The sequence below is a fragment of the Dermochelys coriacea genome, chromosome 7, assembly GCF_009764565.3.
Source record: "Dermochelys coriacea isolate rDerCor1 chromosome 7, rDerCor1.pri.v4, whole genome shotgun sequence".
NCBI lineage: Eukaryota > Metazoa > Chordata > Testudines > Dermochelyidae > Dermochelys > Dermochelys coriacea.
Window position 1 is genome coordinate 96,903,019 of NC_050074.1, and position 27,712 is coordinate 96,930,730.

General features: G+C 38.6%; 1 protein-coding gene across 1 annotated transcript in view; it reads right to left on the minus strand.

Moving 5' to 3' along the window:
* Positions 1-2,219: 2,219 nt before the first annotated feature.
* Positions 2,220-27,712, minus strand: part of ADGRA1 (adhesion G protein-coupled receptor A1) — a 474,014-nt gene continuing 448,521 nt past the window's right edge. The window contains exons 18-19 of the mRNA XM_038411116.2: positions 9,578-9,673; positions 2,220-5,284 (exon numbers count right to left, since the gene is read on the minus strand). Coding sequence (XP_038267044.1) covers positions 4,063-5,284; positions 9,578-9,673 — 1,318 coding nt within the window. The 3' untranslated portion in view covers positions 2,220-4,062. The remainder of the gene's footprint in view (positions 5,285-9,577; positions 9,674-27,712) is intronic.

Below are 27,712 nucleotides of genomic sequence, written 5' to 3' on the forward strand. Positions count from 1 at the left end.
TCAGGGAGCACAGCATTATGGACTCCATCCCAGGGCACAGATCAAAGCACAGATCAACCATTAAGCAGCTTTGTGGCTGAACCTCAGGGGGTATTTCCCTCATGATATACTCATGCTTCTCTGGCCACATGGCTCTACTAGACTGTTTAGCTCCATCTGGGCTCTGGATGCTCCTGGACCAGGATTTGTTCCTGAGTCTCGAAGTGAAAGTTGCTTAGACTCAATGGTGAGAATGACTGTGTGAACACCTGGGAACAGCACACATGCCCCAGGCATAATTTTCAAACATTCATAATTTATTTCCATATTGAATTTCTTTACATGAGGTTAAGCAGGAATTCCTCATGCAAAACTGCATGTGTGCCATGATCCAAGCCTTAAAAGAAAGCCACTTTGGAGTGCCCAAAACTGAACTAATTAAAGCTGGAAGCTGTGTACATACACAGAGTTAAGAATACATCCATCATAAGAAATTGGAGTAATAAATTTGATCCCTGTTAATTACCTTTATTTAGAGTTCAGTATAAATGTGAATTACTAAACCTCAAGTGATCTGTCTGGCAGAGACTTTTTTAAAAGTTTATGCTTTCTTGGATTATATCATCATGGGAGTTACATCGGAAACAGTATTTGCCACACTGGATTTGACCCATGATCCATCTAGTCCAGTATTCTATCTCCAACAGTTAAGAGTAAGTCGGAACTTTAATTTTAACCCCCTGTTGTCAATTGCCTGTATCATTCTCAGAAAATTACCTTTGGGGCTGAAATTTCTCATGCTTTGTCTCAGGCCAGGAAGCGATCTATAAAAATCTGTTCTGCCACTTTTGTGTTATTCATGCACAACTAAAACTAATGTTAGTATTCAGGAGGGTTACATGTGCATGACCAGGAGGGAATTTGTTAGTACAATAGATCTGCTATACTGTACGTATTTCACTGACTTTATTTTTATGTCATAAGAAATCAGATAAAGTCAATGATTCACTGACTCTAAATGACAAAAAAACCAACAACAATTAAATGATCCCATTTATCTTGGAAAAAAAAGTCAAAAGCACAGAAAGAATTTTGGTCAAATCTGATGTTATAAAACATGTTGTAATTTATTTAATATCATGTTCTCCTGCTCTGTAGTTATATATTTCTGAAAAAATAATATGCAAACAGATTATTGCATAACACATCTTTTCCAAATTAGCCTCAAAATATTTACTAAATTAATATTTTAACACAATAATAAAGGTGTTTTCATATTTAATGTTAATTTTCCAGAGAGTTTTATCACATAAGATATTCTGTGGAAAGCAGCACCTATTTTACTTCTTTGTAAGCCATTATGAAGATCATACACAAGCCTCTCAGAGAAAACAACACAAGTGACAGAAACGCAAGCTGAATAAAGAACCTCACTGGGTGTGTTCTAACAAAGTGAATATTTCACCTGGCCATGTATGTGGGATATTTTGCATAATGATCTATAGATCCTCTAGGATTCATCTATTACAGAACAGATATATACTGCTGAGATACAGAGAAGTGGTATTTAGCATTATGTCTATGCTTGCTTAGGGCTCACTGTCTACATGAAATGAGAAGAAAATAATATTAAAATGAAAATAATTATTAAACAGAAAATATTGCATTATGCAAACAATGAAAATACTGTATTTTAGTTTTGAGACAGTTCAAGCACATACAGCATATACATAATAAAGCATAGTTTTTTTAAATTCCCCCCATCATTTAAAGAAGCAGTCATGAAAAGGTTGTATACTGGTTTAAAACTCAATAACCAACTAGTGCATTCTTCCTGCTCTTTTAAAGACACACATAATAGGAAATGGATACATTACATTGCTGTAGTTTACAACATATGTTTCAAATTTACAAAAATACAGAAAAACAAAATTTCTTGCACTCAGATACTGAGCATTAACCCTTTGAGTACTAATTCCCACCTGCAACACTGCAGAACACATTCATCTGACTTATGCACTTTTATAACATTGCAACAATTATAATTGTCACCTATATGTACATTGTTAGGAAATCAGAGTAGCAGCCGTGTTAGTCTGTATTCGCAAAAAGAAAAGGAGTACTTGTGGCACCTTAGAGACTAACAAATTTATTAGAGCATAAGCTTTCGTGAGCTACAGCTCACTTCATCGGATGCATCCGATGAAGTGAGCTGTAGCTCACGAAAGCTTATGCTCTAATAAATTTGTTAGTCTCTAAGGTGCCACAAGTACTCCTTTTCTTATTGTTAGGAAATGTTTTCCTACATTATTTAAAAAAAAGAGTAGGGACTAATAAACTGCAGCTAACAGACAAATGATGGGTTGAAGCATGTTCGTATTTCTGCAAAATATACATTGTAAATTGATACTCCATCAAGGGGCTTTTATTATTTGTTCTGTGCTCTATAGCATGTATCAGTTACCCAAGCCTGTGTTAGGATATGACAGACTTGTTCATATGGCCATACAACATTGTGCTTTGTCTTTTTATTTATGAAATCACTTCTCTCCTTTCATTGCAGACATTTTTCTTCCAGCTATATGTTTCTATTCATGTTATATAACTCATTCTTACTTTGCAGCCTTCTTATTTTAAAAAGGAGTTTCATTTCACATAAGGATAATTATAATTCAGATCTGTCCTGTGAGTTGACGCTTTGTGTACAGACGTTCATGGACAAAGAATTTCTTGCCAAAAGCCTTGTTAACAGAGAATGTTACTGACCCTAAAAGACTATGGTTGAGCGGAATTAATGAACGCAAGTAACTGCTTTTGAAGGTCAAATTTGCATTAAAGGATAAAGACAATCTAAAATTTGCTGGGAGGGAAAGTGGCTTTCACATAAGATGTGAAATTAATAAATTAGTATCTGGAAAGTTATGTTTCTGGAAAATGATTAAACGTTCACTTTCCTGACAACTCTGGACTACATTGTTCATATGATTAAATAGACAATATAGTATATACAGTCCCTCTGAAGTAGAATAAGCTATTTTTAAGAAAATGACAGTAGTCCTCAAAGAGTTAATGATAAAACTGCTCTACCTAAACAGATTTTGAAAGGTTATTGTGAAACAGCTTACAGATTTGTTCAAAAGGCATACTTTACAAAGAAGTGTAAAACTTGTTGAGACAATTGCTATTATACTGCACAGTGTCACATACAATGAGTAGTGCATGCTCTGTAAAGACATTAGAGTGGACCCTTATCAAAGCTATCATATAACCTTATACAAAGGATTGTGCCACTTAAACTAGTGCTTTAGTGATTTTTTTGTAGATTCATAATGCTCTAGATTAAATACCAACAGGGTTTCCACAGCCTTTTACAATACTTGTTTTTACATATGTAACGCTAGAACACAGCAAATGGTATATCCTGACATATGTCATGCAAAATACAATCAATACAGCACCATAGATGTAACAGACATTACCTAGTACTTCTCTCCAACAAGAAAAGAGGCATAACAGAGACTGTACATTACATGATTTTACAGGCCATATGCTACAGAAGATCTTTAGAGGCAGTATCACTTTGTAGGGCTAAAAAGCTGTATCAATAATTTATTAAAATCCTGCTCCTCATTTCTATTATTGTAACTTCTGATTAAAATCCATGGCACAGTAATAATATTCTGCTACAAAAATAAATAAGTAAAAGATGCGGATATGTATATAAAAGAGTCTGAAGTTACCACAGAATTTAAAAAAATCCAAATAATGAATTAAAAGTGATGTATTTCTAAAGAAATATAGTTCTTTGTAACAAAAGGATATTGCCTCTTATATTCAGTTTTCTAGACTTCATTTTCAAATGCTCTCCCATAACAATTTTCTAACATTCTTTTAAAAATAACTTCACTTTTAAAACACTGCCTCTACTTCTCTCTTTTAGTTGCTCATTCAGAAAACAGAAATAAAAGTGTAAAACCTCTACAATTTGCTGATGTGCTACACAAATGTAATCTTATTCAGTTTAGAACAAGAACAAAACTGAAGATGATCTGAGTTGAAAAAGACAATATAGTGGCCCATGAACTACACAGTAGTTTCATTCTTCCAAGGACCAGTTTTGATATTTCCTGTACTATCTGAACTGTATATCATGGCTTCATGCACATTTCCCTTGAGAATTCCATTGTGATTAGTTGTATTAAATGGCAATGATTGTGTCCGTGGATGCATCTCAAAATGAGCTGTATGGTGCAGAGTGTCACTTTCTGGGATTTTAGCACAACTGTATATTACAGTACTTGCATCGCTACTTTCAGGCTGGTTGATAGTAGGATATGCATCACTTTTCGCACAGCAAGCCCGTCTGCGCCCTGACTGACTATCATGCGTGCTGTGTGGACTGTCTGTATGTGAACTGTGGATGCTACCATCAATGCTCGAAGGAATGTGATAGGCATATTCTCTTTCTCCTGCAGATCTATGTCGACTGAAGTAACGTGGTTTAGTTCTGCTTTTCAGACATCTGTGAATATGCATGTTGGGCCTGAAAGTCCCCTCATTATGCACATGTATATGAGCTTCATCATCCAAAAGTTGATCACAGTGCATTTTTGCACAACATGGTGTAACGGGTGAAAGGCAGTTAACGTGGTTTTGAACAGCTTGTAGATTAGTAAGCTTGCAGTGATTAGCAGCTGGATGATTAAAAACAGCTGATTTGTTAGGACATGGTGACTCTTGAAGACAAGGTGCATGAACCTGTGTGTCCCCATTGACATTAATCTTTGGGCGGACATTAACTTGTACAGAATATGTGCTTCTTCTAGATGGGCAACAGGACCACCAGCAATGCCATACATCATCTCGCTTTGCACAGTGATGGATGAGGATGAAAAGCCCCAAGGTCACACAAAATGCTCCATAGAGGCAGCTAAATATCATATCCAAGAAATGTCCTTGAGATACAGCAAGTGCTCCAAAGGTCCAAGTGGCAGTAAACAAGAACAAAGTGAATGCCGCAGCTCGAAGCTGAGCCTTAAACGAGTGCTCGTTTTCCAACAAAGAAGAAGAAATCATGGAGCATGTTGTCTGGGAAACTGACCCAGAGTCCATAATATGACTATGGCCCACTTCAGTACTTGCCAACCTCTGCTGATCTTCTGTCCTTTCTCTTAATTCATACTTGCGTTCTGGATGACGCTTCAATTGCACATATGTGCAGAGAAAGTAAACACAGGTGACTAGCACAATGAATGCTACTGGCCCATAAAATGCACCAAGGCTAGGTTCCCAAGCCATCCAACAACTGCAAACAAACAAAAAAGTGATAGTCAAATTAATTTTTAAACCCAAATTTGACGTAATGGACAATAACTTCTCATATGTACAATACATTGGTTTTGCCTTAACAGTATGATATCCCCTTGATGTGTATGGAGAGCTCCCATTAATGTCAAGGAAACTATTAAATGTTAGCAATGGGAGGGAGAGAATATGATAATTAAGGTTCATTATTCTGAGTCATCACCCTCAGTCCCATTAAACATATATTTAGACTGAGATACTTTGGACTGTAGAGCAGACTCATTAATTGCTCTCTAAGTGGTCTTGGTGCCACTGCATGGGACAGAACATGACACCCAGGAGGTGTGTGTGTTACACTAAGACTGTAGGCCTCACCTTTGTTTCTGACCTCCAGTCTCCAAACGCAGTCTGACTGACCCTGACTCTGACCTCCTGATTCCCACCTGGTAACTGCCTCTGATATCCAGTCTTTGACTCCAGCCTGACTCTGACTCTTACCTATTGATCCCAGCTCTAGCAATTACTCTGATTCCTGCTCACTGACTACCACTTTGTGGCTGTCCTTGACTTGCGGACACCAGCTCAGTTGTGACCAAAAGGCCAGACCACTTATGCCCCCGGTCCTTTACACTGGGATCATGAGGGAGCAGGAGTTACTTCAACCCTAGCGCTTTAGTCATTCAAGTAGTGTGGAGAAAAGATAACAGGACAGTTTTCCTTTTCTATTTATTTCAAACAAAACAGCAACACATGCTAGCTGGGGTGTGGGAGGTGGGGAAAGGACGAAGTCCCTTTCTGTTCCCCAATATGATTGCTATTTGGGATAACCTTCTCTCCCAGATGACAGTCTTCTATTTCTCTTTGACAGAGTCCCATTTCTGAAACAAGAGTTCTCTTAAACCTGCACCGACCCTTTTACAGTCTCTCCTGAGGTCCATTGACATTTAAACCAGGGAGGAGCCCACCATGAGTAAATGATCATTTCCACAGAAATGCAGATATTGAGATGGATGAGTGATATAAGCAAGAATGACCACATGTGGAATATGTTTGTTAGAGACAAGCTCAAAGTAACAGTTTAATGGAAAAATGAGGGCATGCAGGCTTAGAGGGTTTGGTCATGTAAAGTACAGTCCTGACAGCTAAATTGGTAAGAGAGTCCAACAGATCAAGATTGAAGGAAAAAGCCAGAGAGGCTGACCCAAGAAAAAGTGGTGGGATATTATAAAAGAAGACATTATTATGTGGTGTGATAGGGGATACGGCATTAAACAGAGCACTTTGGAAGGAGAGGATTCAGAGTGGACCCAATTTGATGCAAGGAAGAAGAACAAGAAGGGCCCACTCTCCTGCTGGGAGGTAGACGAGGTTCATTGCCTTCCCAAAGTCATTCTCCAGAGTTCACTATCTACATATGGCATTCAGAGTGATAGGTAACTTAGGCCACATCTACACTACCCGCCGGATCGGCGGGTAGCGATCAATCTGTTGGGGATCGCATCTAGTGTAGATGCGATAAATCAATCCCCAATTGCTCTGCCGTTGACTCCAGAACTCCACCACGGCAAGAGATGGAAGCGGAGTCAACGGGGGAGCGGCAGCCGTCGATCCTGCGCCGCAAGGACACGAAGTAAGTGATTCTAAGTCAATCTAAGATACATTGACTTCAACTACGCTATTCTCGTAGCTGAAGTTGTGTACCTTAGATCGATCCCCCCCTTCCCCAGTGTAGACCAGGCCTTAGACAATTTGACATGGGCTCCATAATGCAGAAAATGTTATGCATGTCAACTATGGGCCCTTAGGGAAACAAAAGTGGCATGGAAGAGGCACGATATTTTATTTACAATACTTATTCACAGTCCACTAATAAAAAATACGGTTAGTCATTTATAGCCAGAGGTGTGTATGATTCTTTACAGGAGAACAGAAGTCCCCGATATTGGATGTGGTCCATCTAATACAATGGTTCTGAAACTTTCCATGCCGGGACTCCCTCTCACCACATTCTCATGTAGCCAGAATCCCCTCGACCATTTAGTAATACGAGTGTCATACCCTCTGGGTTCAGAACCCCCTCATCTAACAAAATTCAGCCCTGGTGTGTTTTGGTCAGCTTTAGTAGCATTTACATTTTTTGATTCTGGACTCTGATCTTTAACAAATGCACACAATTTATTATTTATTTCATAAGCATCACAGGGTTTAAGTATTATGCCCTTCTGGCAAAAGACCAAGGTGATTTTACTCCCAGGGTCATAAGAAAACAGGTTAACTCCTACTTTTCATTTGATAAGTATAAAGCACTCATATATGTGCATACATTAAATAAATCAGTGTTGCACATTTGATGCAAAGTGAAAACCAGAATATTCCCCAGTAGAACATTGTCTCAGGATGTTGTTGTTTCACGTGGAATCTCATCAGGATCACTTCAAAAATCAGTTCCTCAGTTCCATAAAAAACATGTTGAAGTTACTGCATCTACATTTTGATGCGTTAATATTATTAAAAATGAATCAGGCACATAACCCACTGTGCTGCTGTTCAATTTGTATCTTTCCTAGACAATTTTATATTTTATATTTATATATTTTTTAATTTTATATTAATGATTTTATATTCCATCCCTCACCGGCTTTCCATTTTCTGTACAGATTGTGATATCTGGTATTTATTTCTATGATTAAAGTGATTAAAGTAGTACAACCTCTGTAATTGTGCCAAAATAAAAAATGTCTCACAGATTTATGAAGATAAATAATCAAGTCTTTAATATATTGTTGATTATAAATGATTGTCTAATTGTACGTTTGAATAAATATGTTTTGAATATATGACAGGCATGGTCTGAGTAGGTACCAGGCTAAGCAGATAAAGTTGCCTAGGGTCTCTACTAATTTACTGTCAGGTTTTACAATTTAATTCTCACTGAAAATGAGTTTGAAAGGTCAAATATTTAATTATTATACCTTTCACTTTGTTTCCAGACAACTCTATTTCTACTCATTCCATGGCTGCTTTGAGATGTGTCAAGATGCATTTTCAAAGCATCGTAGCATTAATTGAAACTGAATCCCTTCCAAGAATCCGTATACCTGTATTGATAGAATGGACTGAAAGTTCTATAAAAGCACTGATCACTGGCATGATGAATCATCTCCGTGCAATCAGTGTCAATTGCTATTCTAAACCACTTCCTGTTCAGCTCTTCTGGAAAAAGCTTATTGGGGGCCTCCTTTGGTACTCTCCACCCCCAGGCAACAAGAGCAAATAATGTAGCTAAGGTGCCTGAAGCACCAACACGTAAGAGCTGTACAGCCACCTTGGTCAGACTGGGTACTAGAAGGTTGGGTCATAACTGCAAGAAGAGATTGCTGGGATGTTTCTGGGTTGCTGAAAACCCAAGAACGTTTTTTTAGGGAAAAAATATAATTTTTTTAAAAAATAATTTTGTTGAAATTACATTAACGATTTCTTCACTTACAAAGAATAGTCTTTCTCTCCTTTTAATGTTGAGGGCTAAAAGTGTCAATAGCACCCCTTACAAATGCTATGCATTAGGTATTTTGTAGCAGTCATAGTGATACTAAGCAAAATGTGGAGGGACAACACCTGGACACCAGACAGGTGCATGCAAGTGGAGGTTTCTGGTCAGCTCAGCTCAGTGTGGTATTTATTCCTCTTATACCAGCTGGTGTACATGGGGGTGTCCTTTCATCATTGCCCCCTTTAGGGTTTCTCTGATGAGAGTCAGACAGTGAGCATTGTGACTGTTCATTGCACAAGTGGGCAAGAAGTAGGGAAGGTAATGTTGAGCTGTCACTCCCCACCCTGTGAAACCCAAGCAGATCCAGTTATAGTCTGGTTGAGTGGTTTGAATAGGAGAATACATGGTAAATCAAACAGTAGTTAGAGGTGTAATCAAGATTTTGTTGTTTCTGATTGGCTAGTGTGGTCCTTTTTATACAATACATGCAACAATACATGATTATAGTGAATGTAGAAATAACAGGTCTGATTCTCTTCTCATTTACGCTGGTGTAAAACAAATGTAACTCCATTGATATCAGGGAAATCAAACTGGTATAAAACTGATGGTAAGTGAGCCAAGCATCAGACCCCAAAGTAAGACAATGATTTTTCACAGCCATTATGCCATGCAAGCAAATATGGAATTTTATCTTAAAGTTTTATGTTTCTGTCCCTTATGAAGGCAGTAACATTTATCAGCATCTGACAGAGACATATTACTTATTTCTGAGAGTATTTTATTATAATGCTATATACTTACTATGGGGCATTGCCTTCAATTCCATAATTATTGATGTTGGTCGCTGCTGTAATCCCACATATAATAAAAGGAACACCTCCACTAATTAGATAAAATCTGTCAAGAGATAACAATTGATATTTTAATTCTCTTGGTTTGCAATTGCTAGAATTTTTTTTAAACAGTTTTTCTTTCTTGATGTTTTGTAAAAAGATAACAATGTACAATATAGCCTGAAACATTAAATATCAGAGACATAAGATCAGAAAATCAAGAAAATAAAATAGTTTTGAAAACCCTGAAAGCCCAGTATGAAGCAATAGCAGAGGGCTAATGTTTGCATTGATTCATTTCAGAATTTCCTCACAGTCTCTTGACTTGTAGTTTCAATATGTATAATTACACTCCAAAAAGAACCTCAGTAATGAGAGAAAACAATGAGGAGTTTTGTGGCACCTTAGAGACTAACAAATTCATTAGGGCATAAGCTTTTGTGGGTTAAAACCCACTTCATCAGGTGCATGGAATGGAAAATACCGTAGGGATGTTTAAATACACAACATATGAAAAAATGGGATTTGCCTTACCAAGTAGGGGATCAATGCTAACTAGCCAATTCAATTAAGCTGGAAGTGGGCTATTCTCAACAGTTGACAAGAAGAGGTGGAAATCACTGTTGTAGTGCTAATGAGGCCAATGTAATCAAGGTGGCCCATTTCAAACAGTTGACAAGAAGGTGTGAGTATCAGCAGGGTGGAATTAGTTTTTGTAGTGACCCATCCACTCCCAGTCGTTATTCAGGCCTAATTTGATGATGCCCAGTTTGCAGATTAATTACAACATCTCAAATAATAAGTTATTCCTTCTACTTAAATGTTTTTGCTTTATATACATATATGCTCTATAAATTCAGAAAGTACTGCCATGTCAGCTGTTTATGGTCTATATACAACCTAAATATTCTCAGAAGCTTCTGTCCTACAGAGATTCTGGGGTCACAAAAACTGTTCCTAGCTGACAACTCTGAAATGGAGGAGAAAAGAGGTGGTCCCTTGGGCAAAGCTTGCCCTCCACACAGGGATGCCCTGCTACTGTGATGAGGGCCCTTCCTGCTAAGATCTGGAAATCAAGATGATAAAACCTTCCTCTGCCTACTGCTTCTCATCAGTGAAGGGTCGTGGTACAGCACTTTAACAACTGAATGCCTTAATCCTGCATCTGAACCCATGTGGGCAAACCTCTGAACCCCTGACCCCGGCCTCACAAAAATCTAACAAAATATGCATTTTAATATCTTTCTTTTGTAACTTGTATGAAAAGATCGGAACACATAATTTCACACCCATTTAACTGGTTAAACACCACTTTACTTGGATCCAAATTAATCCCAATAAGAGGAATACATACTAATACTGTCTTAGTTAAGACACAGTCATTACCATTCACTATAATTAGGCTAAATCAGATTCCTAGATGTCCCTTTGAAGCAGCCATACTGTTTATTCTGTTCAAATTCAGCAGAGTATACTGTAATTTTACATTTGCATAGCACCTTCCCTTCCAAAGCAAACAGCAAATTATGCATATAATGCAGCACTGAACTGCTGTGACCTCTGAGATAGAAAGCAGCAGCCAACTGGTGCACAGGAGACTGCAGAATAGTTATGGTGGAAAGGAATTTTGTTCAGTGGCCCAAGGAGAAAACTCAAATTTTACAGACAGTGTTAGGCTCTTTAATATCCACACAAAGACCTTTAGTTTGTAGAGTGTTGTTTGAAAAATCCATGCAGTAAGCTCTAGTGAATTCACTTTATCTACCTTTGGGATGAAGGGCTGAGATAATGCTGCTTAGCTTTGAACCTGTGGCTGCAGGGACACGACACATTTCAAACCAGAGAACCAAGCCCCTCCTGCAGACCCTGTAAGCTCTGTTGTTGCTCTCTGTGTACATCCTCTCTCATCTCCTATTTAAACCAGCTCTTCTCTCCGCTGAAACAATTCCTTTCTCTTCTATCACCTCTCAACTGTGGAAGGCAGTAGAGTTAAATTTTAGGAACGGATATTTTTTCTTCCCCACCCAGTACTTTCTGCTCCTCCAAACAAAAGGGGAACCTCTTTCTTATACAACATATTATTGTGTGAGGTTCTGATCTGAGATCAGAATCTGGCCCTATATTTTCCAAAGCCCTGTTCAAACATTAAATAATCTCACAGTTATTGTAAGATAGAGCTTGGGCAGATCGGCAAAACAGAGGTAGAGTGAGTGGAAGTGACTGCCCCAAGTTCTGAAGGCTAATCAGAATCAGGGTTTTAATCCAGATTCTTTTGGTCCCAGGCCCAAAGTTAGAGGTCACTTTATAAACAGAAAGATCACACAGCAAAGCTTATAGCACACTTTGTCTTAGGGTTCCAAGCTGTAAAAAAAGCAAAGAAACCTACCAGAAAATTACCCCACATACGCCTGAAAAATCTTTCATCTTATATACCTTAAACACATTTCCTTCAAACTTGGCTTAACCTAGATCTCAATGAGTGCTACAGAATAAGCAAAGTCCAGACAAAATCCATTCAGCCATTGCTATTTTATGATTATGCAATCATTTTGTGATCTGGGCAGATAAATTAATTACATTACATTTGTCCTATCTTTTTTACATACACAATTCAAAACTGGATGAATGAAGTTTTCAGAAATGTTTTAAAAATTGCTCTGGGTAGAGACAAAGCATGAAAAATTTCAGACCAATTTGTCTGAGAAAATTATAAGAAACACAAAAATAAGAATGTACAGATCTATATAGGAAATCACATTTCAATCTTAAGTATAGTAGTCACAAAAATTTCACATTACATTCTATAATCTCACTTTCTATCTAGATACACATTTCTTCTACATTGACTATATACTCACACACATTGTATATCCTTTAACCCTATAAACACTTCTATTGTACATCTTTGAACACTATAAAATAGTAATCTATTTTAGGTTTTCAAAAGAAATATATCATGTCAATATCACACAGGGCACTGTGCTATTTGCTGGTAATTATCAGATGCCCTGGAAGCAGTTACCTATACAATGCTCCAGAAATGAGGCAATATTCAGCCAAATGTCTATCCTGTCTCATTGCTAAAAGTAGGAAAATACATTCTAGAAGTGACATAAGGTGAAATCAAATGCTTTCAATGTACTCAAGGTGCACTGTACTGATATACAGCACAGAGCCTGCCCTGTCTCATTGCTAATTTTTTTTAAAAAATCACAGGCTAGAAATGATACTATATAGAAATGATTCTTCAACTATGGTATCAGGCCTCCTCAGGAATAGGAAATAACTCCCCAGAAAATATACGGCTGAGAAATGAAACTGCGTAGCAGATGAATAGCACAAAGCAAAATGAAGACAAAATATGGAGAAATGGGAGTTAAAGTATAAGAACTAGGTTATATGCACTTTGGGGCAGGAACCATATATTCTTGTTTATCTGTACAGAGACCATAACACTTGGGTGCTGTAAATATTATATTAATGAACAAACAATAAGTATATGAAGATTGAAAAAAAGAAGAAGAGGCATTGTTTAGGATGGTCCAGAGGAATATAACTAGTAGTTTAGGAAATTTAGATCATTTTTAATGTGGTCTATAAAATATTAGGAGAGTCTGCCAAGAGAAGAAATGGATGAAGGCTCATTATTTGAGTCATTTAAACAGACTGGACAAAGCACTGGAGGAAATAGTGCTGGGGACAATTTGTTAGGAGACTGGACTTGTGACATAATAGGTTTTTTTCAATCACTAGCAATTATGCAATATTTTATTATTAAAGGGAGAAAATTTATAAATGCAAGTAATTTCTAAGAAGCAGCCAAGAACAGAATTCACAATGCAAAAGAAAGAAAAGCCACAATAATGAATAAAAAAGTGAGGAAAAGGTTGATAACAAATAGTAACACTTAGAATTTATAGAGCACCTTTCATCTGAGAAAATTAAAGTGCTTTATAACATTAATTGATTTAACCTTACAAACCCCTGTGTGGTCGATAAGCATTATTAACCTTGTCATACCGATGAGAAAATTAGCAAAGAGAGATAATGTGGTTTGTCCAAGGTCACACAAAAAGTCTCTCTCAGAACCAGAACTCTTGATTCCCAGTCCTGTGCTTTAAACACAAGACTATCTTTCCACCCTGTTAGAGTAAAATGAAGGGAATGGGTCACAATATGCCATCCAGGAAACAGTTTCCACATCAAGGAGTTTACAAGAAATGGGATTTGCCTCCCCATGGAGTGAACAAGGGCATCACCCTTCATTAAACTCAGACATCTCCTGGATCTTAAAAGCAGGACTGAGGATTCACAAGGAGGGCTGGGTGGCTCTGTGCTATTCCTGGGGCTTGTTGATGCCCGGGTGTCCCTGCTCATATCTGGCAATTACTCCCTGAAAGAGTTTGACAGCAGGTAAATGGAACCTGTATGAGTTAAGCCTGACAGTGTTAATACTAGCTTCCATTTGTATTTTCTTCTTGGATTGCCAGGGAATGTCACAAGCATCAGCTTTTCCCCACCCAAATGAATGGAGCCCAAACATTCAGAATTTTGTCCGGGGGGATGGAAGGGGTGGGAGTGTGTTCTTCTGAGATCAGAACATGGAGAGTACTGATCAGGTTCAGCTCCTCTCCCTGAAGCATATTTTCTGCTATTTCCACAGATTTTCAATTACTTTCATCTATACAGCAGGAAAAATCAGGGGGAATTTGTCTTGCCCAATGACACACACACACAATCCAGTACAGTACCCAGTTTTGTAGTGTGAATTGCAATTATTCTCCATAAACAAACACACGTCTCTCCATCTCATTCTCATCTCATGGGTTTACTTTTCTATTTTTTTTATACCATCAATCTTTTTTTCATTTGCTTCTTTACAGTTTCCCTTAGCATTTGTATACTCCCCTAAATTTACCTTATCTCCCTCTAGGTACATCTGGTTTTCAGAGCTTGGCTCTGTGCCCTTTGGCTTTTCAGTTTCTAATGACCATCTCCACCTTTGCATACAAGACATGCAATTTTTTACGGTCCAGTTCTATTTGTGCTTCACTCTCTTTAACTAAGCCTGGCCTAAGCCAGTTTGCACAAAAGGTTTACAGCCAAATCAGTGCCTCCACTTTGAATTTTTATTTCTCCTTTGTTTTACTAGCTCTACTTTTTATTTACTATGTAAACACTGACTCATCACCAGATATATCTGAAGTGTCTGATCTATGGAATAGATGATGCCATAACATCTTAGCATTATTTAAAAATGGACAGACATATGGGCTAACTGTTAAGAGATGGATACATGACATCGGCTTGCCTAAACTTCAAACAACAGGTGAAGGTGCTTTCTGTTCAGATCGTGACCTTGTTGGATGTATACAAAGTCAGCAGTTGTATCAGCTGCAGGAATGCAGACTGCTAGCTAGAAATAATGCTTCTCGTGATTGGGCACTCATTTGACATCTGCATACATTTATTTACTTGAATCATACACTCCTTCCATTTGAAGGAGCACCTATCCTTTGCTCCAGGGGACTCACACACACAAGTTATAAAAATAGACAAATCCTCTAACACCTTTTGTCCAATAATGCATATACATAATAACCCATCAGCTGAAAACATATGCAAGGTCTTTTCAATCTCCCATCAGACTTCCCAGTCCTTTGCAGACAGGGAAAATAAATGGCCCTTGCAACGTATCCTGCAGTTTGATAAAGGCCAATTTCAGAACTATATGAACCCATGAAAGTCCTGGTTCCATATCTGTGGCCTGGTGAAGATGGAGTTGTGCAGCTGATTAGGAGTTATTTTTCTTATCTTTCGCATTCCCATTCATAAGCACTCTCTCTGTTTCCACAGGAAAACATCCAGTAACATCAGAGATCAGAGCTCGTTTCACCCACTAGTGTGGCTATTTCGTAACTCATGCACGTTAAAGCTGATAACATATGCTATCAGCAGTGAAACACACTAGAAGGTAGTAAGATAGAGAAGCCATGCTAGTGGGTGAAACCAGCCCTGATATCCAGGGCCAGCTCTAGGTTTTTTGCTGCCCCAAACTCAGGTGGGGCTGGGGCTCGCAGGCGGCGCTGGAAGCAGAGGGAGTGATGTCTCCTTCTCCCAGCGCCTGCAGGGGCTTTACCCCCTCCCCCGCCCGGCCACGCAGAGAAGCCCCGATATAAGGGGTGGCACAAGGCAGCGCAGCAGCCAGTACGCAGATGAGGTGGCGCAAACCCGGCTCCCCGGCAGGACTTGTCCTCTCCTCGTAGCGGCTGGGCCCTGGCAGCTCAGCATCCCGGGGCTGGGGCTTCCCCTTCCTGCTATGGCCAGGGGCGCGGCACCCTCACCCCGTCTAAGTGGCGCAGCTCCGAGCACCCAAAAAGAGTGGCCAGAATGCCGCCACTGGAAATGTGCCGCTCCAAGTACATGCTTGCTTTGCTGGTGCCTAGAGCTAGTCCTGCTGATATCATTGTGGTGTAGGCTGATGTGTGGGGTTTGGAGTGGGAATGATGCACGTGCACACGCACAGAGGAAATGGCTTGAGACACACACACACACACACACACACATACAGAGGAAATGGCTTGAGACTCAAAGAAAACTACAGAGAAGAAATAAGGGTTTTATAGATAAACACTGACACACTGCTTATTTATGTAATATTTTAGAATTGTTTTACAGGGAATTTAATCCGGGGGCAATTCCATACACAAAGGCAATTGCCAAGCAATGTCTTCAGCAGTCCCTGAGGAATGCTTTTTAGTATTTGCACATTGTTGTTAGCATTGGGCCACGTCCTTGCCATCATTCTGAGTCAGGGTCTGAAAAAACACCATGCACAGAAATGATAAAACTCCTGTCTCGGAACACACACACTGCACATATTTTGAAGTCATTTTTATATGCCCTGAGAGCTATAGATAGGCATATTTTAGGAATATAAAAACAACAGTGAAACACTGATGCCTTTCTTCCTTTCACTCTCTCCACCCTCCAAAAATGTGCATCTTTGTGAAGAGTGGCAGGATGGGTGAGGTCGTATCTTTTATTGGAACAACTTCAGAGAAAAAAAAGTTGAGAACACCTGTTCTAAGGGACCATTCAAGGTAGAGTGGCACTTAACACCTCTGCAGCCATAGGCCAAAAAGAAGGGGTTAGTGGAATATTGATTGTTGTAATAAGCCAGAAATTAGTGTCTCTGTTCAGTCTATGATTTTTAGTGTCCAGCAGAATTATGAATTTAAGTTCCCAGACTTGTCTTTTGAAAGGGTAGTGCAGGTTTCCTGCCCCTGTTTTTTCAATCCTTATCCCCTGTAATCATTTGCCATCTGCACCTTGTGGTTCATCACTCCTGGTTAAGGTGATGGGCCTTTAGTTCTGAGCAACCGTATGGCCGCCTGTCCCAGTATCGGCAATAGATACCCACCTTCTGATTTCTACAGCAAACGAAGCAGGTCTCCTACAAACAACCTCCTCCTTCAGTACAAATCCCTCACCCCCATTCCTGAATCACCTATTAACTTGAATGGTTAAAGTCTAGCAAAGTTATAAGCAACTGAAAACAGTTATAATCAACAGGAAGGATGAGGCAACATTAACTATAGATTAGCTCTGCCTATCATACCTATCTTTATGGCAGGAAAGGGGTTAACTCAGGGCCCATTACAGCACAGATATAAACCTAAGGCATATACAAGCTAAGGGAAAGATTATACCAGGATAAGAAGTTGTCTCTCCTCCAAAATTGAGGCAAGGAGAAAGTGGAAAACTGAAAACTGATATTAAGAGTCATCAGATTTTGGTGTGTGACAAAGCCACACACTTTTGCTTCACTGTCATTGAGAGTCATCCAAACTACACTCAGTTATAAAGGAACAAGTGCTAGGTGAATATTTTAGCTTAATATATATAGATTCTTTAGGTATTCATTTCACTTCAAAAGTACATTTTTCTCTCCAGTACTGATAAGCCAGAGTTGCGTCAGTTTGCTGGAAAAATTTTAGTATTCATTTGAATCAGGCTCCTAAATGACAGAAGTTATATTGCTGTTAGGTAATAAAATGCTGTAAAATAATTGATTAGAATATCCCAAGGTTTCAAAATCCTTGAGGGAAAAAAAGAAGCTAATACCCCTAAGCTTGTCCGAGTTTTCTGAGTAAACCTACCACCTATATTCTGTTCTATCAAGCTAGCAAGATTTCTGTGCTGACAAGTTCTTTTTAATATTTTCAAACAGAATAAATAACATCTTGCCACCAAAACATTTTTAATGACAATAGTATTTCACAACTGCAGATCAAAGATATGGAGAACTGAATGAATATAAACCACAGAGCACTAGGTTCACTCTTGCCAGTGCAGGGAGGTATAATTTCAAATGCATCTCCCTACACTAGTTTGGGGAATTCACTTTAGGGAGTGCAGCTTTAGCTTCTGCCATTGGCCCTCCCAGTGCAAGTGGCCTGATGTGCTGAATCCACACAACCCCAGCCTCCCTGGTTAAGGTCAGTGCTGCATAGAGGGTCTGCTATGGCTTTTTGCAGGTGGAAAGGAATTCATAGGCACCTAATGTAGCAGCAAACTGCCGTTGTCTCAATAGACTTTCTATTGCCAGTGCCCCACAGCAGAGTTTGAGCCAGCAGAGGGAATCAGGCCCAGAAAATTTGTTCACAAGAATCGCATTAAATGAGTAACTCCAAACACCTTAAAGAAAATAAAAATTGGGAGGAAAAGATATAGAAGAAGTTGCACATGCACATAAGGGACTCAATTACTTCTTGGAGACAGTGAAACTGCACTGCCCCAGAAGGGCGCCAGGAGGTTCCTTTCCTGGAGCTTACAGGAATGCAGAGGCTGCACACTTGCTATTAGGGCCCTTTGTGAGGGTGAGACTTACATGTTACAATCCCATAGTGAAAGTCAGCTTTGCTGGCCCATGCACAGGGAGGGCAAAGTCATGGCCCTGCCTCTTCCCCAGCCCCTTACAGGCTCTATGAGTCCCCACACTGCCCAAAACACAAGGGCTAAAGCAGATCCTAAGAATGAGGACTGCAACCTATGTGGTCCTTTCAGGGACCATGTAAGTGGGGAAAGCTCTCCTCATGTAAGGGTCAGGCAGTATCTGGCCCAGAACGAGGGTAGCAACTGTAGAGATTTCCACTCACGCTTAATGAATAATAACTAAGTAGCAAAAATGAGTAAGGAACTAGTCATGCTGAAATAATTAAATAAAATATTTCTACAGCCTATTTGTAAAATAAAAGGAAAATGCACAAAAATCATATTTTTTAAGCAAAGGAAAAAAATAAAGGAATGCAAAATGAGGATTCAAATTACAGAGAAAAAATGATTGTGTTAATCCTTTGAGAAGAATTATATAATGTAAATAAATACCTCTTTCTCCCAAAATATTCACTTTTGATCCTTACCCCACCCCGCCCACATGCATTTTTACTGTCATTTTCTCCTTAGGAATCATAACAAGTTTGTCAATATCATTTAAAATGTTAATTTCTAGCAGTAAAATGGCTGATATTCTTGTCGTAAGCAATTCATTGCTTCCTCCTTCTTCTGGGCATTTCACTACATCAGTGTAGAGCTGTTATCTAAAATTCTATTGCAGCTCCAGCCTGCTGAATCAAATACAACTGCATTACTGGGCATCACAGAATACACCTTTAGAAAGTCAATTACCATCAAGATGTCCTTCTGCCTTTCAGTGAGGAGAAAAGAATCATTAACCTATCAACCCTCATCTAGGCAACAAATTCTGATAACTGCCTATTTATGACAATGCCATTTTATATCATACAAAGCTGAATGGAAAATAAAGCATACAAAGATAATGATAATAAGTTCTATGACCTTATATTCTGCTACATTTAATACATGGTTCACATTATATTAGTATCCATGTTTTATAGCTGTCCATAGAATCAGCTTGCATTTTAAATAGAAAATATAGATTTATTTGATTCTGCTCAATGAAAATTGCATTAAGTCTGCCAAAGGAACCAAATCAAACTATCACCAAAGAGAAATGCATTGTATTTTTGATCAAATATGCAAGCCCTTGACAGTGGTTCCCAGGTTGTGTTCCCCTACAACTGAAATATGAAATAGTAGTTTTTAAAAGTAATTTTCTCTAGTCCTTTATGTCACCGGGGGATAATCAGTGTAGTGCTCTGATTAGTACTAAAGTTTATCTCCCATGCTACAGAGCTGTTGGTTTATTTTGGCCATTAAATAACATTTAGTTTATTTGGCAGAATTCTCTCTCCTTAAATAGGAATTCTCTTATTTAAAATGGAATAGTCAGGCTAATGATTTGTAATCTATGCACACATCTTAAAATATCTTTCCCCACTTGTATAAGAAGCAGCATTTGTACAACTCTCTCTGCAGTATTGTATTCACTGTTGGAGATTTTTCCTTACAATATGAAAGATGCCATCATAGATTCAACCTATTGTGTTAAAAATAAATATCTGGACAATAATTACACCACGAGTTATACCACAAACTTAAGACTCCATTATTTGAATCATGGATTTCAAAGAAAATTTGTGGAACTGTTCATTTGCCACGAAAAAAATGTAAAGTCTCTGAGAAACAAACAAAATTTAACTTTCTGCCACTTTTCTCTTACTACACATGCACAGAGGGAAGCTGGAGAGACCTGGAAGTGACTGAGCAAGCAATCTAATTGAGTTACAGACTTTACTGGTGGAGCCAGATGGTCTGTTCTTAGGCTCCCTCAGTGGAGCCTATAAATTAGAACTCTGAAAATGGCAGAGGAAGAATGGAAGACAACACACAGGAGGCTCAGGAGATAGGAGACCCGCTTCTATTCTATTCCCTTCTCCAAAGTTCATGAGTCTTCTTTTTCCTCCTCTCTTACTGCAATCAATAGTCTAGACTGAAGGGCAGGCTCCTTGTTCCAGCAGCCAGAGAGAATTAAATCACTGATGAGAAGTGGGAGAGTGGAAAATATCTCAAATAATTCAGAGAAAGGAGACCTGACTTTCCATCCTCACCTGCTATCAGTGTTCCAACTCTCCAAATTCGATTGCAAGTCTTGCGACATTTGATGTTTTTTTTAACCCCACTTCTTGAAGTCAGATGATTATGTGAGAATCTCAGTGTTCATTAAAAAATTAAAAGTTTCCAACACTGGTGGTTGTGGAGAAAAGCTGGAAAATGGGAACCCTAGTGGCTCAAAAACCAGAAGACAAATCAAAGGAACCTCAAATTTAGTATTTTTAAATCTCATGATTTTGGGGCAAAGTCATGATTCTGAGTAGCAATACTGCCTATCGGAAAAAATACTATTAGGCAAGTGCCAGCTTCAACAAGCTAAGCAGCACCTTGGAAATTATTTTTATCTTTTTTCAGGTACCAAAACATTTTTAGCACCTTATGAAGCCTTGATACTGGTCAATAAAACAATGTAAATTAGGAAATTTAATGTTGCCCAAAGAAATTTGCCATTTTCTCCATAAAAAATGGGCCATTTTAAATGAAAACAAAAAACTACAGTCATACACATACTGTATGTAAAATCAGCTGAAATGCATCAGCTGGCTTCCTTTGAATAATGGTCAACAAATGGTAAATACTATGGAGATTAACCTGTCACAACTATTTTAAAATTATCTGCTCTCTGACCATAATGTAAAACATTTTTGAGCTACCTGGCACTATATATTCCTATTTTCCAACCAAGCTCTATATTATGAAGTCAAGTTTAAAGTGAAATGGTATATTTTGTCACTTTTACTGGATTTGTTGTGCATATCATATGCATATCTATGAATGAAGGCTTTTTTATACACACGACAAAATAGATGATTATACAATATGTGCATGTATATGGAGATATTTCCAGAAGGTTAAAACATACCTACTATTTCTGTGGGCATAATTCACAAGATACTAAGAAATACATCTTTAAAATATTCCTAATGCATAGTTGCTACATCATCAAAATTAAACACAGTTAGTATTTCATGCTACTGCATCTTTTTTCTACAATTATGTTCTAATCACAATTTACTCTTTCCTCCCATCTGTTTAGGTATTCAGATTTATTTTCAGCTTTGTGTATCTAAAAATCTAATCACACACAGCTACAGCAAGATGTATCCTCAGGCCAAGTGAGAGAATAGGACTGTTTAAGACAAGAAGTAAACCAAACAAATAAAAATATCATCATTGTATTAAGTCTAGTTGGTCTAATTGAGAAATTCAGTCACAAACCCAGAAGGCAATTCAAAATTGAAGAGCCTTTATAGAAATACTCCATGGATATCATCAAAATCCCAGTTGTTGAAGCTTACTAGCTGTCAACTTTTGTCATGGACAAAGTCAGCCTGCACTTTACAGAACAGATTAAATATTCTCCTGAAAAGAATGGCTGAATATGTGAAAGAAATAAGAGATAATTAATTCTTCTAAAGTCCACCATACAGAAAGCAATCTCAACGCCTATCACTATCACTTCCCATTCTAAAAATATTTCCAGTCTATTTGGAAGGGCTCTAATGCTTCTATGGTTAGCAGTAGGAACTTGAAATTTGGCAGGGGGTAGTCTTGGGGGTGCGAGGATCAAAAAAGTGTCCACTTGAAACACCAAGGACATGATTTTCAGAAGCGCTGAGCACTAAAAACTCCAGATGAAGTCAGTAAGAAGCACTTCTGAAAAATAAGGTCTCAGCTACCTCAACTCGGTCACCTAATCATTGAGGCACTCAAAATTAGTGAAAAATTTGGTCTAAATAACTTGCCGAAGGCCATACGATGCCATAGAAAATAATTACTATTGTCAAGGTATCTTTAGGATTTAAATGTGGAAATGTGCCATATTTCATCAGTTTTATTTTTCCCTTCTCATTTCTACTCTCCATTTTAATCTGTCCACTAATATTGGCTGAGCAAACATCTGAACGAGGAGTAATGGTCTCAAGTTGCAATGGGGGAGGTTTAGATTGGATATTAGGAAAAACTTTTTCACTAAGAGGGTGGTGAAACACTGGAATGCGTTACCTAGGGAGGTGGTAGAATCTCCTTCCTTAGAGGTTTTTAAGGTCAGGCTTGACAAAGCCCTGGCTGGGATGATTTAACTGGGACTTGGTCCTGCTTTGAGCAGGGGGTTGGACTAGATGACCTTCTGGGGTCCCTTCCAACCCTGATATTCTATGATTCTATGATTGAAGCTCAGGACTGAAATAAGAGAACAGAGTATCCTCGTTTGAGGAATTTCCTCACAGTATATGAAGGCTGGAAGTTCAAAAATCTTTGATGGAACAATTCTCTGTAAGAAAATATAATTTCCTCTAACCATTTCATGAGGACATGTTAATTTAAACAAAATTTTTGATGGGAAAGTCAAAATGTTTAATTTAGACTTTCTTGTTTCATTTCAATAATGTTTAAATATTTCATTCAAATAATGTTAAAAACATTCATTTTGTATCAACTTCTATATAACATTGATTTTATTATATTACTCACACCTTGCATTTAATATACAATACGTATTTTTTTCTAATATAGTGTTTTGATATTAATAGAACAAAATGTTTAGAGTTTCTGAATTGGAAATTTTGAAATTTCAACCTTTTGGTTTGATTTGGAAAAAACAAACTTTGAAATGTCAAAGTCTTCTGTGGAACAGAAATTCCATTTTCTAACCAGCCCTAATTGGAAGATACGGAGATACCTGAAGTGGGAGGTCCAGACATGAAATGCTACTTGTGACTAGATACACACATCTATAAAGCTTTCAGAGTAGCAGCCGTGTAAGTCTGCATCAGCAAAAAGAAAAGGAGGACTTGTAGCACCTTAGAGACTAAATAAATAAATAAACACATTTATTTGAGCATAAGCTTTCGTGAGCTACAACTCACTTCATCGGATGCATTCAGTGGAAAATACAGTGGGGAGATTTATATACACAGAGAACATGAAACAATGAAACAGTGGTGTTACCATACACACTGTAACGAGAGTGATCAGGTAAGGTGAGCTATTACCAGCAGGAGAGCAGGGGGAGGGACCTTTTGTCGTGATAATCAAGGTGGGCCATTTCCAGCAGTTGACAAGAACGTCTGAGGAACAGCTGGAGGTGGGGGAAGGAATAAACATGGGGAAATAGTTTTACTTTGTGTAATGACCCATCCACTCCCAGTCTTTATTCAGTTAATTGTAGCCTAAGTTAATTGTATCCAGTTTGCAAATTAATTCCAATTCAGCAGTCTCTCGTTGGAGTCTCTTTTGGAAGTTTTTTGTTGAAGAATTGCCACTTTTTGGTCTGTAATCGAGTGATCAAAGAGATTGAAGTGTTCTCCGACTGGTTTTTGAACGTTATAATTCTTGATGTCTGATTTGTGTCCATTTATTCTTTTACGCAGAGACTGTCCAGTTTGACCAATGTACATGGCAGAGGGGCATTGCTGGCACATGATGGCATATATCACATTGGTAGATGTGCAGGTGAACAAGTACCCAGAAATCACCTACTACAGGACAGGCCCACTTAAGATAAGCCATCACCAGCAGCAGGGGGGGGAAAGGAGGAAAACCTTTCATGGTGACAAGCAAGGTAGGCTAATTCCAGCAGTTAACAAGAATATCAGAGGAACAGTGGGGGGTGGGGTGGGAGGGAGAAATACCATGGGGAAATAGTTTTACTTTGTGTAATGACTCATCCATTCCCAGTCTCTATTCAAGCCTAAGTTAATTGTATCCAGTTTGCAAATTAATTCCAATTCAGCAGTCTCTCGTTGGAGTCTGGTTTTGAAGCTTTTTTGTTGAAGTATAGCCACTCTTAGGTCTGTGATCGAGTGACCAGAGAGATTGAAGTGTTCTCCAACTGGTTTTTGAATGTTATAATTCTTGACGTCTGATTTGTGTCCATTCATTCTTTTACGTAGAGACTGTCCAGTTTGGCCAATGTACATGGCAGAGGGGCATTGCTGGCACATGATGGCATATATCACATTGGTAGATGCGCAGGTGAACGAGCCTCTGATAGTGTGGCTGATGTGATTAGGCCCTATGATGGTGTCCACTGAATAGATATGTGGACACAGTTGGCCACGGGCTTTGTTGAAAGGATAGGTTCCTGGGTTAGTGGGTTTGTTGTGTGGTGTTTGGTTGCTGGTGAGTATTTGCTTCAGGTTGGGGGGCTATCTGTAAGCAAGGACTGGCCTGTCTCCCAAGATCTGTGAGAGTGATGGGTCGTCCTTCAGGATAGGTTGTAGATCCCTGATGATACGTTGGAGAGGTTTTAGTTGGGGGCTGAAGGTGATGGCTAGTGGTGTTCTGTTATTTTCTTTGTTGGGCCTGTCCTGTAGTGGGTAACTTCTGGGTACTCTTCTGGCTCTGTCAGTCTGTTTCTTCACTTCAGCAGGTGGGTATTGTAGTTGTAAGAATGCTTGATAGAGATCTTGTAGGTGTTTGTCTCTGTCTGAGGGGTTGGAGCAAATGCGGTTGTATCGTAGAGCTTGGCTGTAGACAATGGATTGTGTGGTGTGGTCTGGGTGAAAGCTGGAGGCATGTAGGTAGGAATAGCAGTCAGTAGGTTTCCGGTATAGGGTGGTATTTATGTGACCATCGCTTATTAGTGTCCAGGAAGTGGATCCCTTGTGTGGACTGGTCCAGGCTGAGGTTGATGGTGGGATGGAAATTGTTGAAATCATGGTGAATTCCTCAAGGGCTTCTTTTCCATGGGTCCAGATGATGAAGATGTCATCAATGTAACACAAGTAGAGTAGGGGCATTAGGGGACGAGAGCTGAGGAAGCGTTGTTCTCAGTCAGCCATAAGAATGTTGGCATACTGTGGGGCCATGCGGGTACCCATAGCAGTGCTGCTGATTTGAAGGTATACACTGTCCCCAAATGTGAAGTAGTTATGGGTGAGGACAAAGTCACAAAGTTCAGCCACCAGGTTTGCCATGACATTATCGGGGATACTGTTCCTGACAGCTTGTAGTCCATCTTTGTGTGGAACGTTGGTGTAGAGGGCTTCTACATCCATAGTGGCCAGGATGGTTTTTTCAGGAAGATCACTGATGGATTGTAGTTTTCTCAGGAAGTCAGTGGTGTCTTGAAGATAGCTGGAAGTGCTGACAGTGTAGGGCCTGAGGAAAGGTGCCAATGCCTGAGATGATGGGGCGTCCAGGATTTCCAGGTTTATGGATCTTGGATAGCAGATAGAATACCCCTGGTCGGGGCTCCAGGGGTGTGTTTGTGAGGATTTGTTCTTGTGCTTTTTCAGGGAGTTTCTTGAGCAAATGGTGTAGTTTCTTTTGGTAACCCTCAGTGGGATCAGAGGGTAATGGCTTGTAGAAAGTGGTATTGGAGAGCTGCCTAGCAGCCTCTTGTTCATATTCCGACCTATTCATGATGATGACAGCACCTCCTTTGTCAGCACTTTTGATTATGATGTCAGAGTTGCCAAAACCTTATCTTGATTAATGATAATTTAAATGGTTACACTATTTGACCTGATAAATTAGGTGCTATTTAATGTTATATCAAATGCACTTTATCATTTCCAGTCTCTCATGGTGAAACATTAGGTGTAAATGCTTATAGATATACTTGTAATGCTAACATCACTGCGTGTTTTCCTGCAATTCAATACTATAGGCTTTAAGCCAGCTTCAGTGTTTAAAACATGACATTCTTTTATGAGCTTCCTTCTTTACATGTGCTAAGCGATGAATGGGCCAAGTCATTATTTAATAGTCAAATATACAAATCCAGATGAATGTATTCTGATGACTTTACTATGGCACAACAATGGCATCCAGTGGCCATTTATTGTCTATCCTGTACAGAATATAATACACTAGACCATGATTGCACTATGGAATACGTTCCCCTCCATACATTTAGGGTGTGTACATGTGGTGCCAAAACTGGCAAAAGTGAGTAAATTCAAAGCTTCATAGCTTACAAGGCCAGAAGAGACCATTCTGATCAACTAGTCCAATCTCCGATATATTACAAGTCAAAGGATTTCCCTTAATTAATTCCTATTTGAGCAAGAGCACATCTTTTAGAAAAGCATCAAAACTTGATTTAAAAATTCCAGTGATGGAAAATCTGCCACAGCCCTTGGTAAATTATCCCAATGGTTAAATACTCTCTGTTAAAAATTGCACCATATTTCCAGTTTTAATTTATCTAGCTTCAACTTCTAGTTCATGGCTTTTATTATACTTTTTTCTGCCAAACTGAAGTGCCCATTATCAATTTTTTATTCCCCATATAGATACTTATAAACACTGATCAAGTCACCCCTTTATCTTCTCTTTGTTAAGCTAAGCAAATGGAGCTCCTTAAGTCTAACGATGTGAGGCACATTTTCCAAGCCTTTAATAATTTTGGTGGCTCTACTCTGAATCTTCTCCACTTTATCAACATAAATCTCCTCCATCTCTCATGATATTTGTCAGACCAGGTTTTGATCTCACGTTGATCAGAGAGTTTTGTAAGATACTACTCGTAACACAGGCACTGAGGTAAGAATCCACTTAGAATTGACTGGCTTTTGTCAGTTTGATGCATTTTTTAAAAAAATAAACATTTATTGAAAATATATAACTTCCTATTGAGAGCTATTTATTATTGTACAAACATGGGATTATGAAGTCTTTTAAAGACTTCTGAAACCATTGCAAAGAAAGGATCTTGGATAATTAAGATTGCAGTACTGATAAACTGCTGCAAGATGGGTTGTCCAACGGTTAAGTAATGAGGCATTTCTCTTATCTCAAGGCTAAATTGAATACTTAAGTCATGAATAATTTAGATATATTACATACATTTTTATGTGCACATTATACAGTAAATGTACATTACATTATATGGGATATACATTTTTATTAGGCCTGTGTAAAACTCAGTGATTTCAATTTTCAGGACCTCTGCTTCACAATGGTTTGTATTTTTTGAGTTTCAGGTTTGAATGAACCAGAAAACTCAAAGTGAAATTGAACCACATAAAGGAACTAGTAAGGGGATGAGAAGCCCTGTAACAAGATTTAAGGTGGATGTTTTTAGCCCTAGCAGAACCGAATGTTAACTTATCAAAAA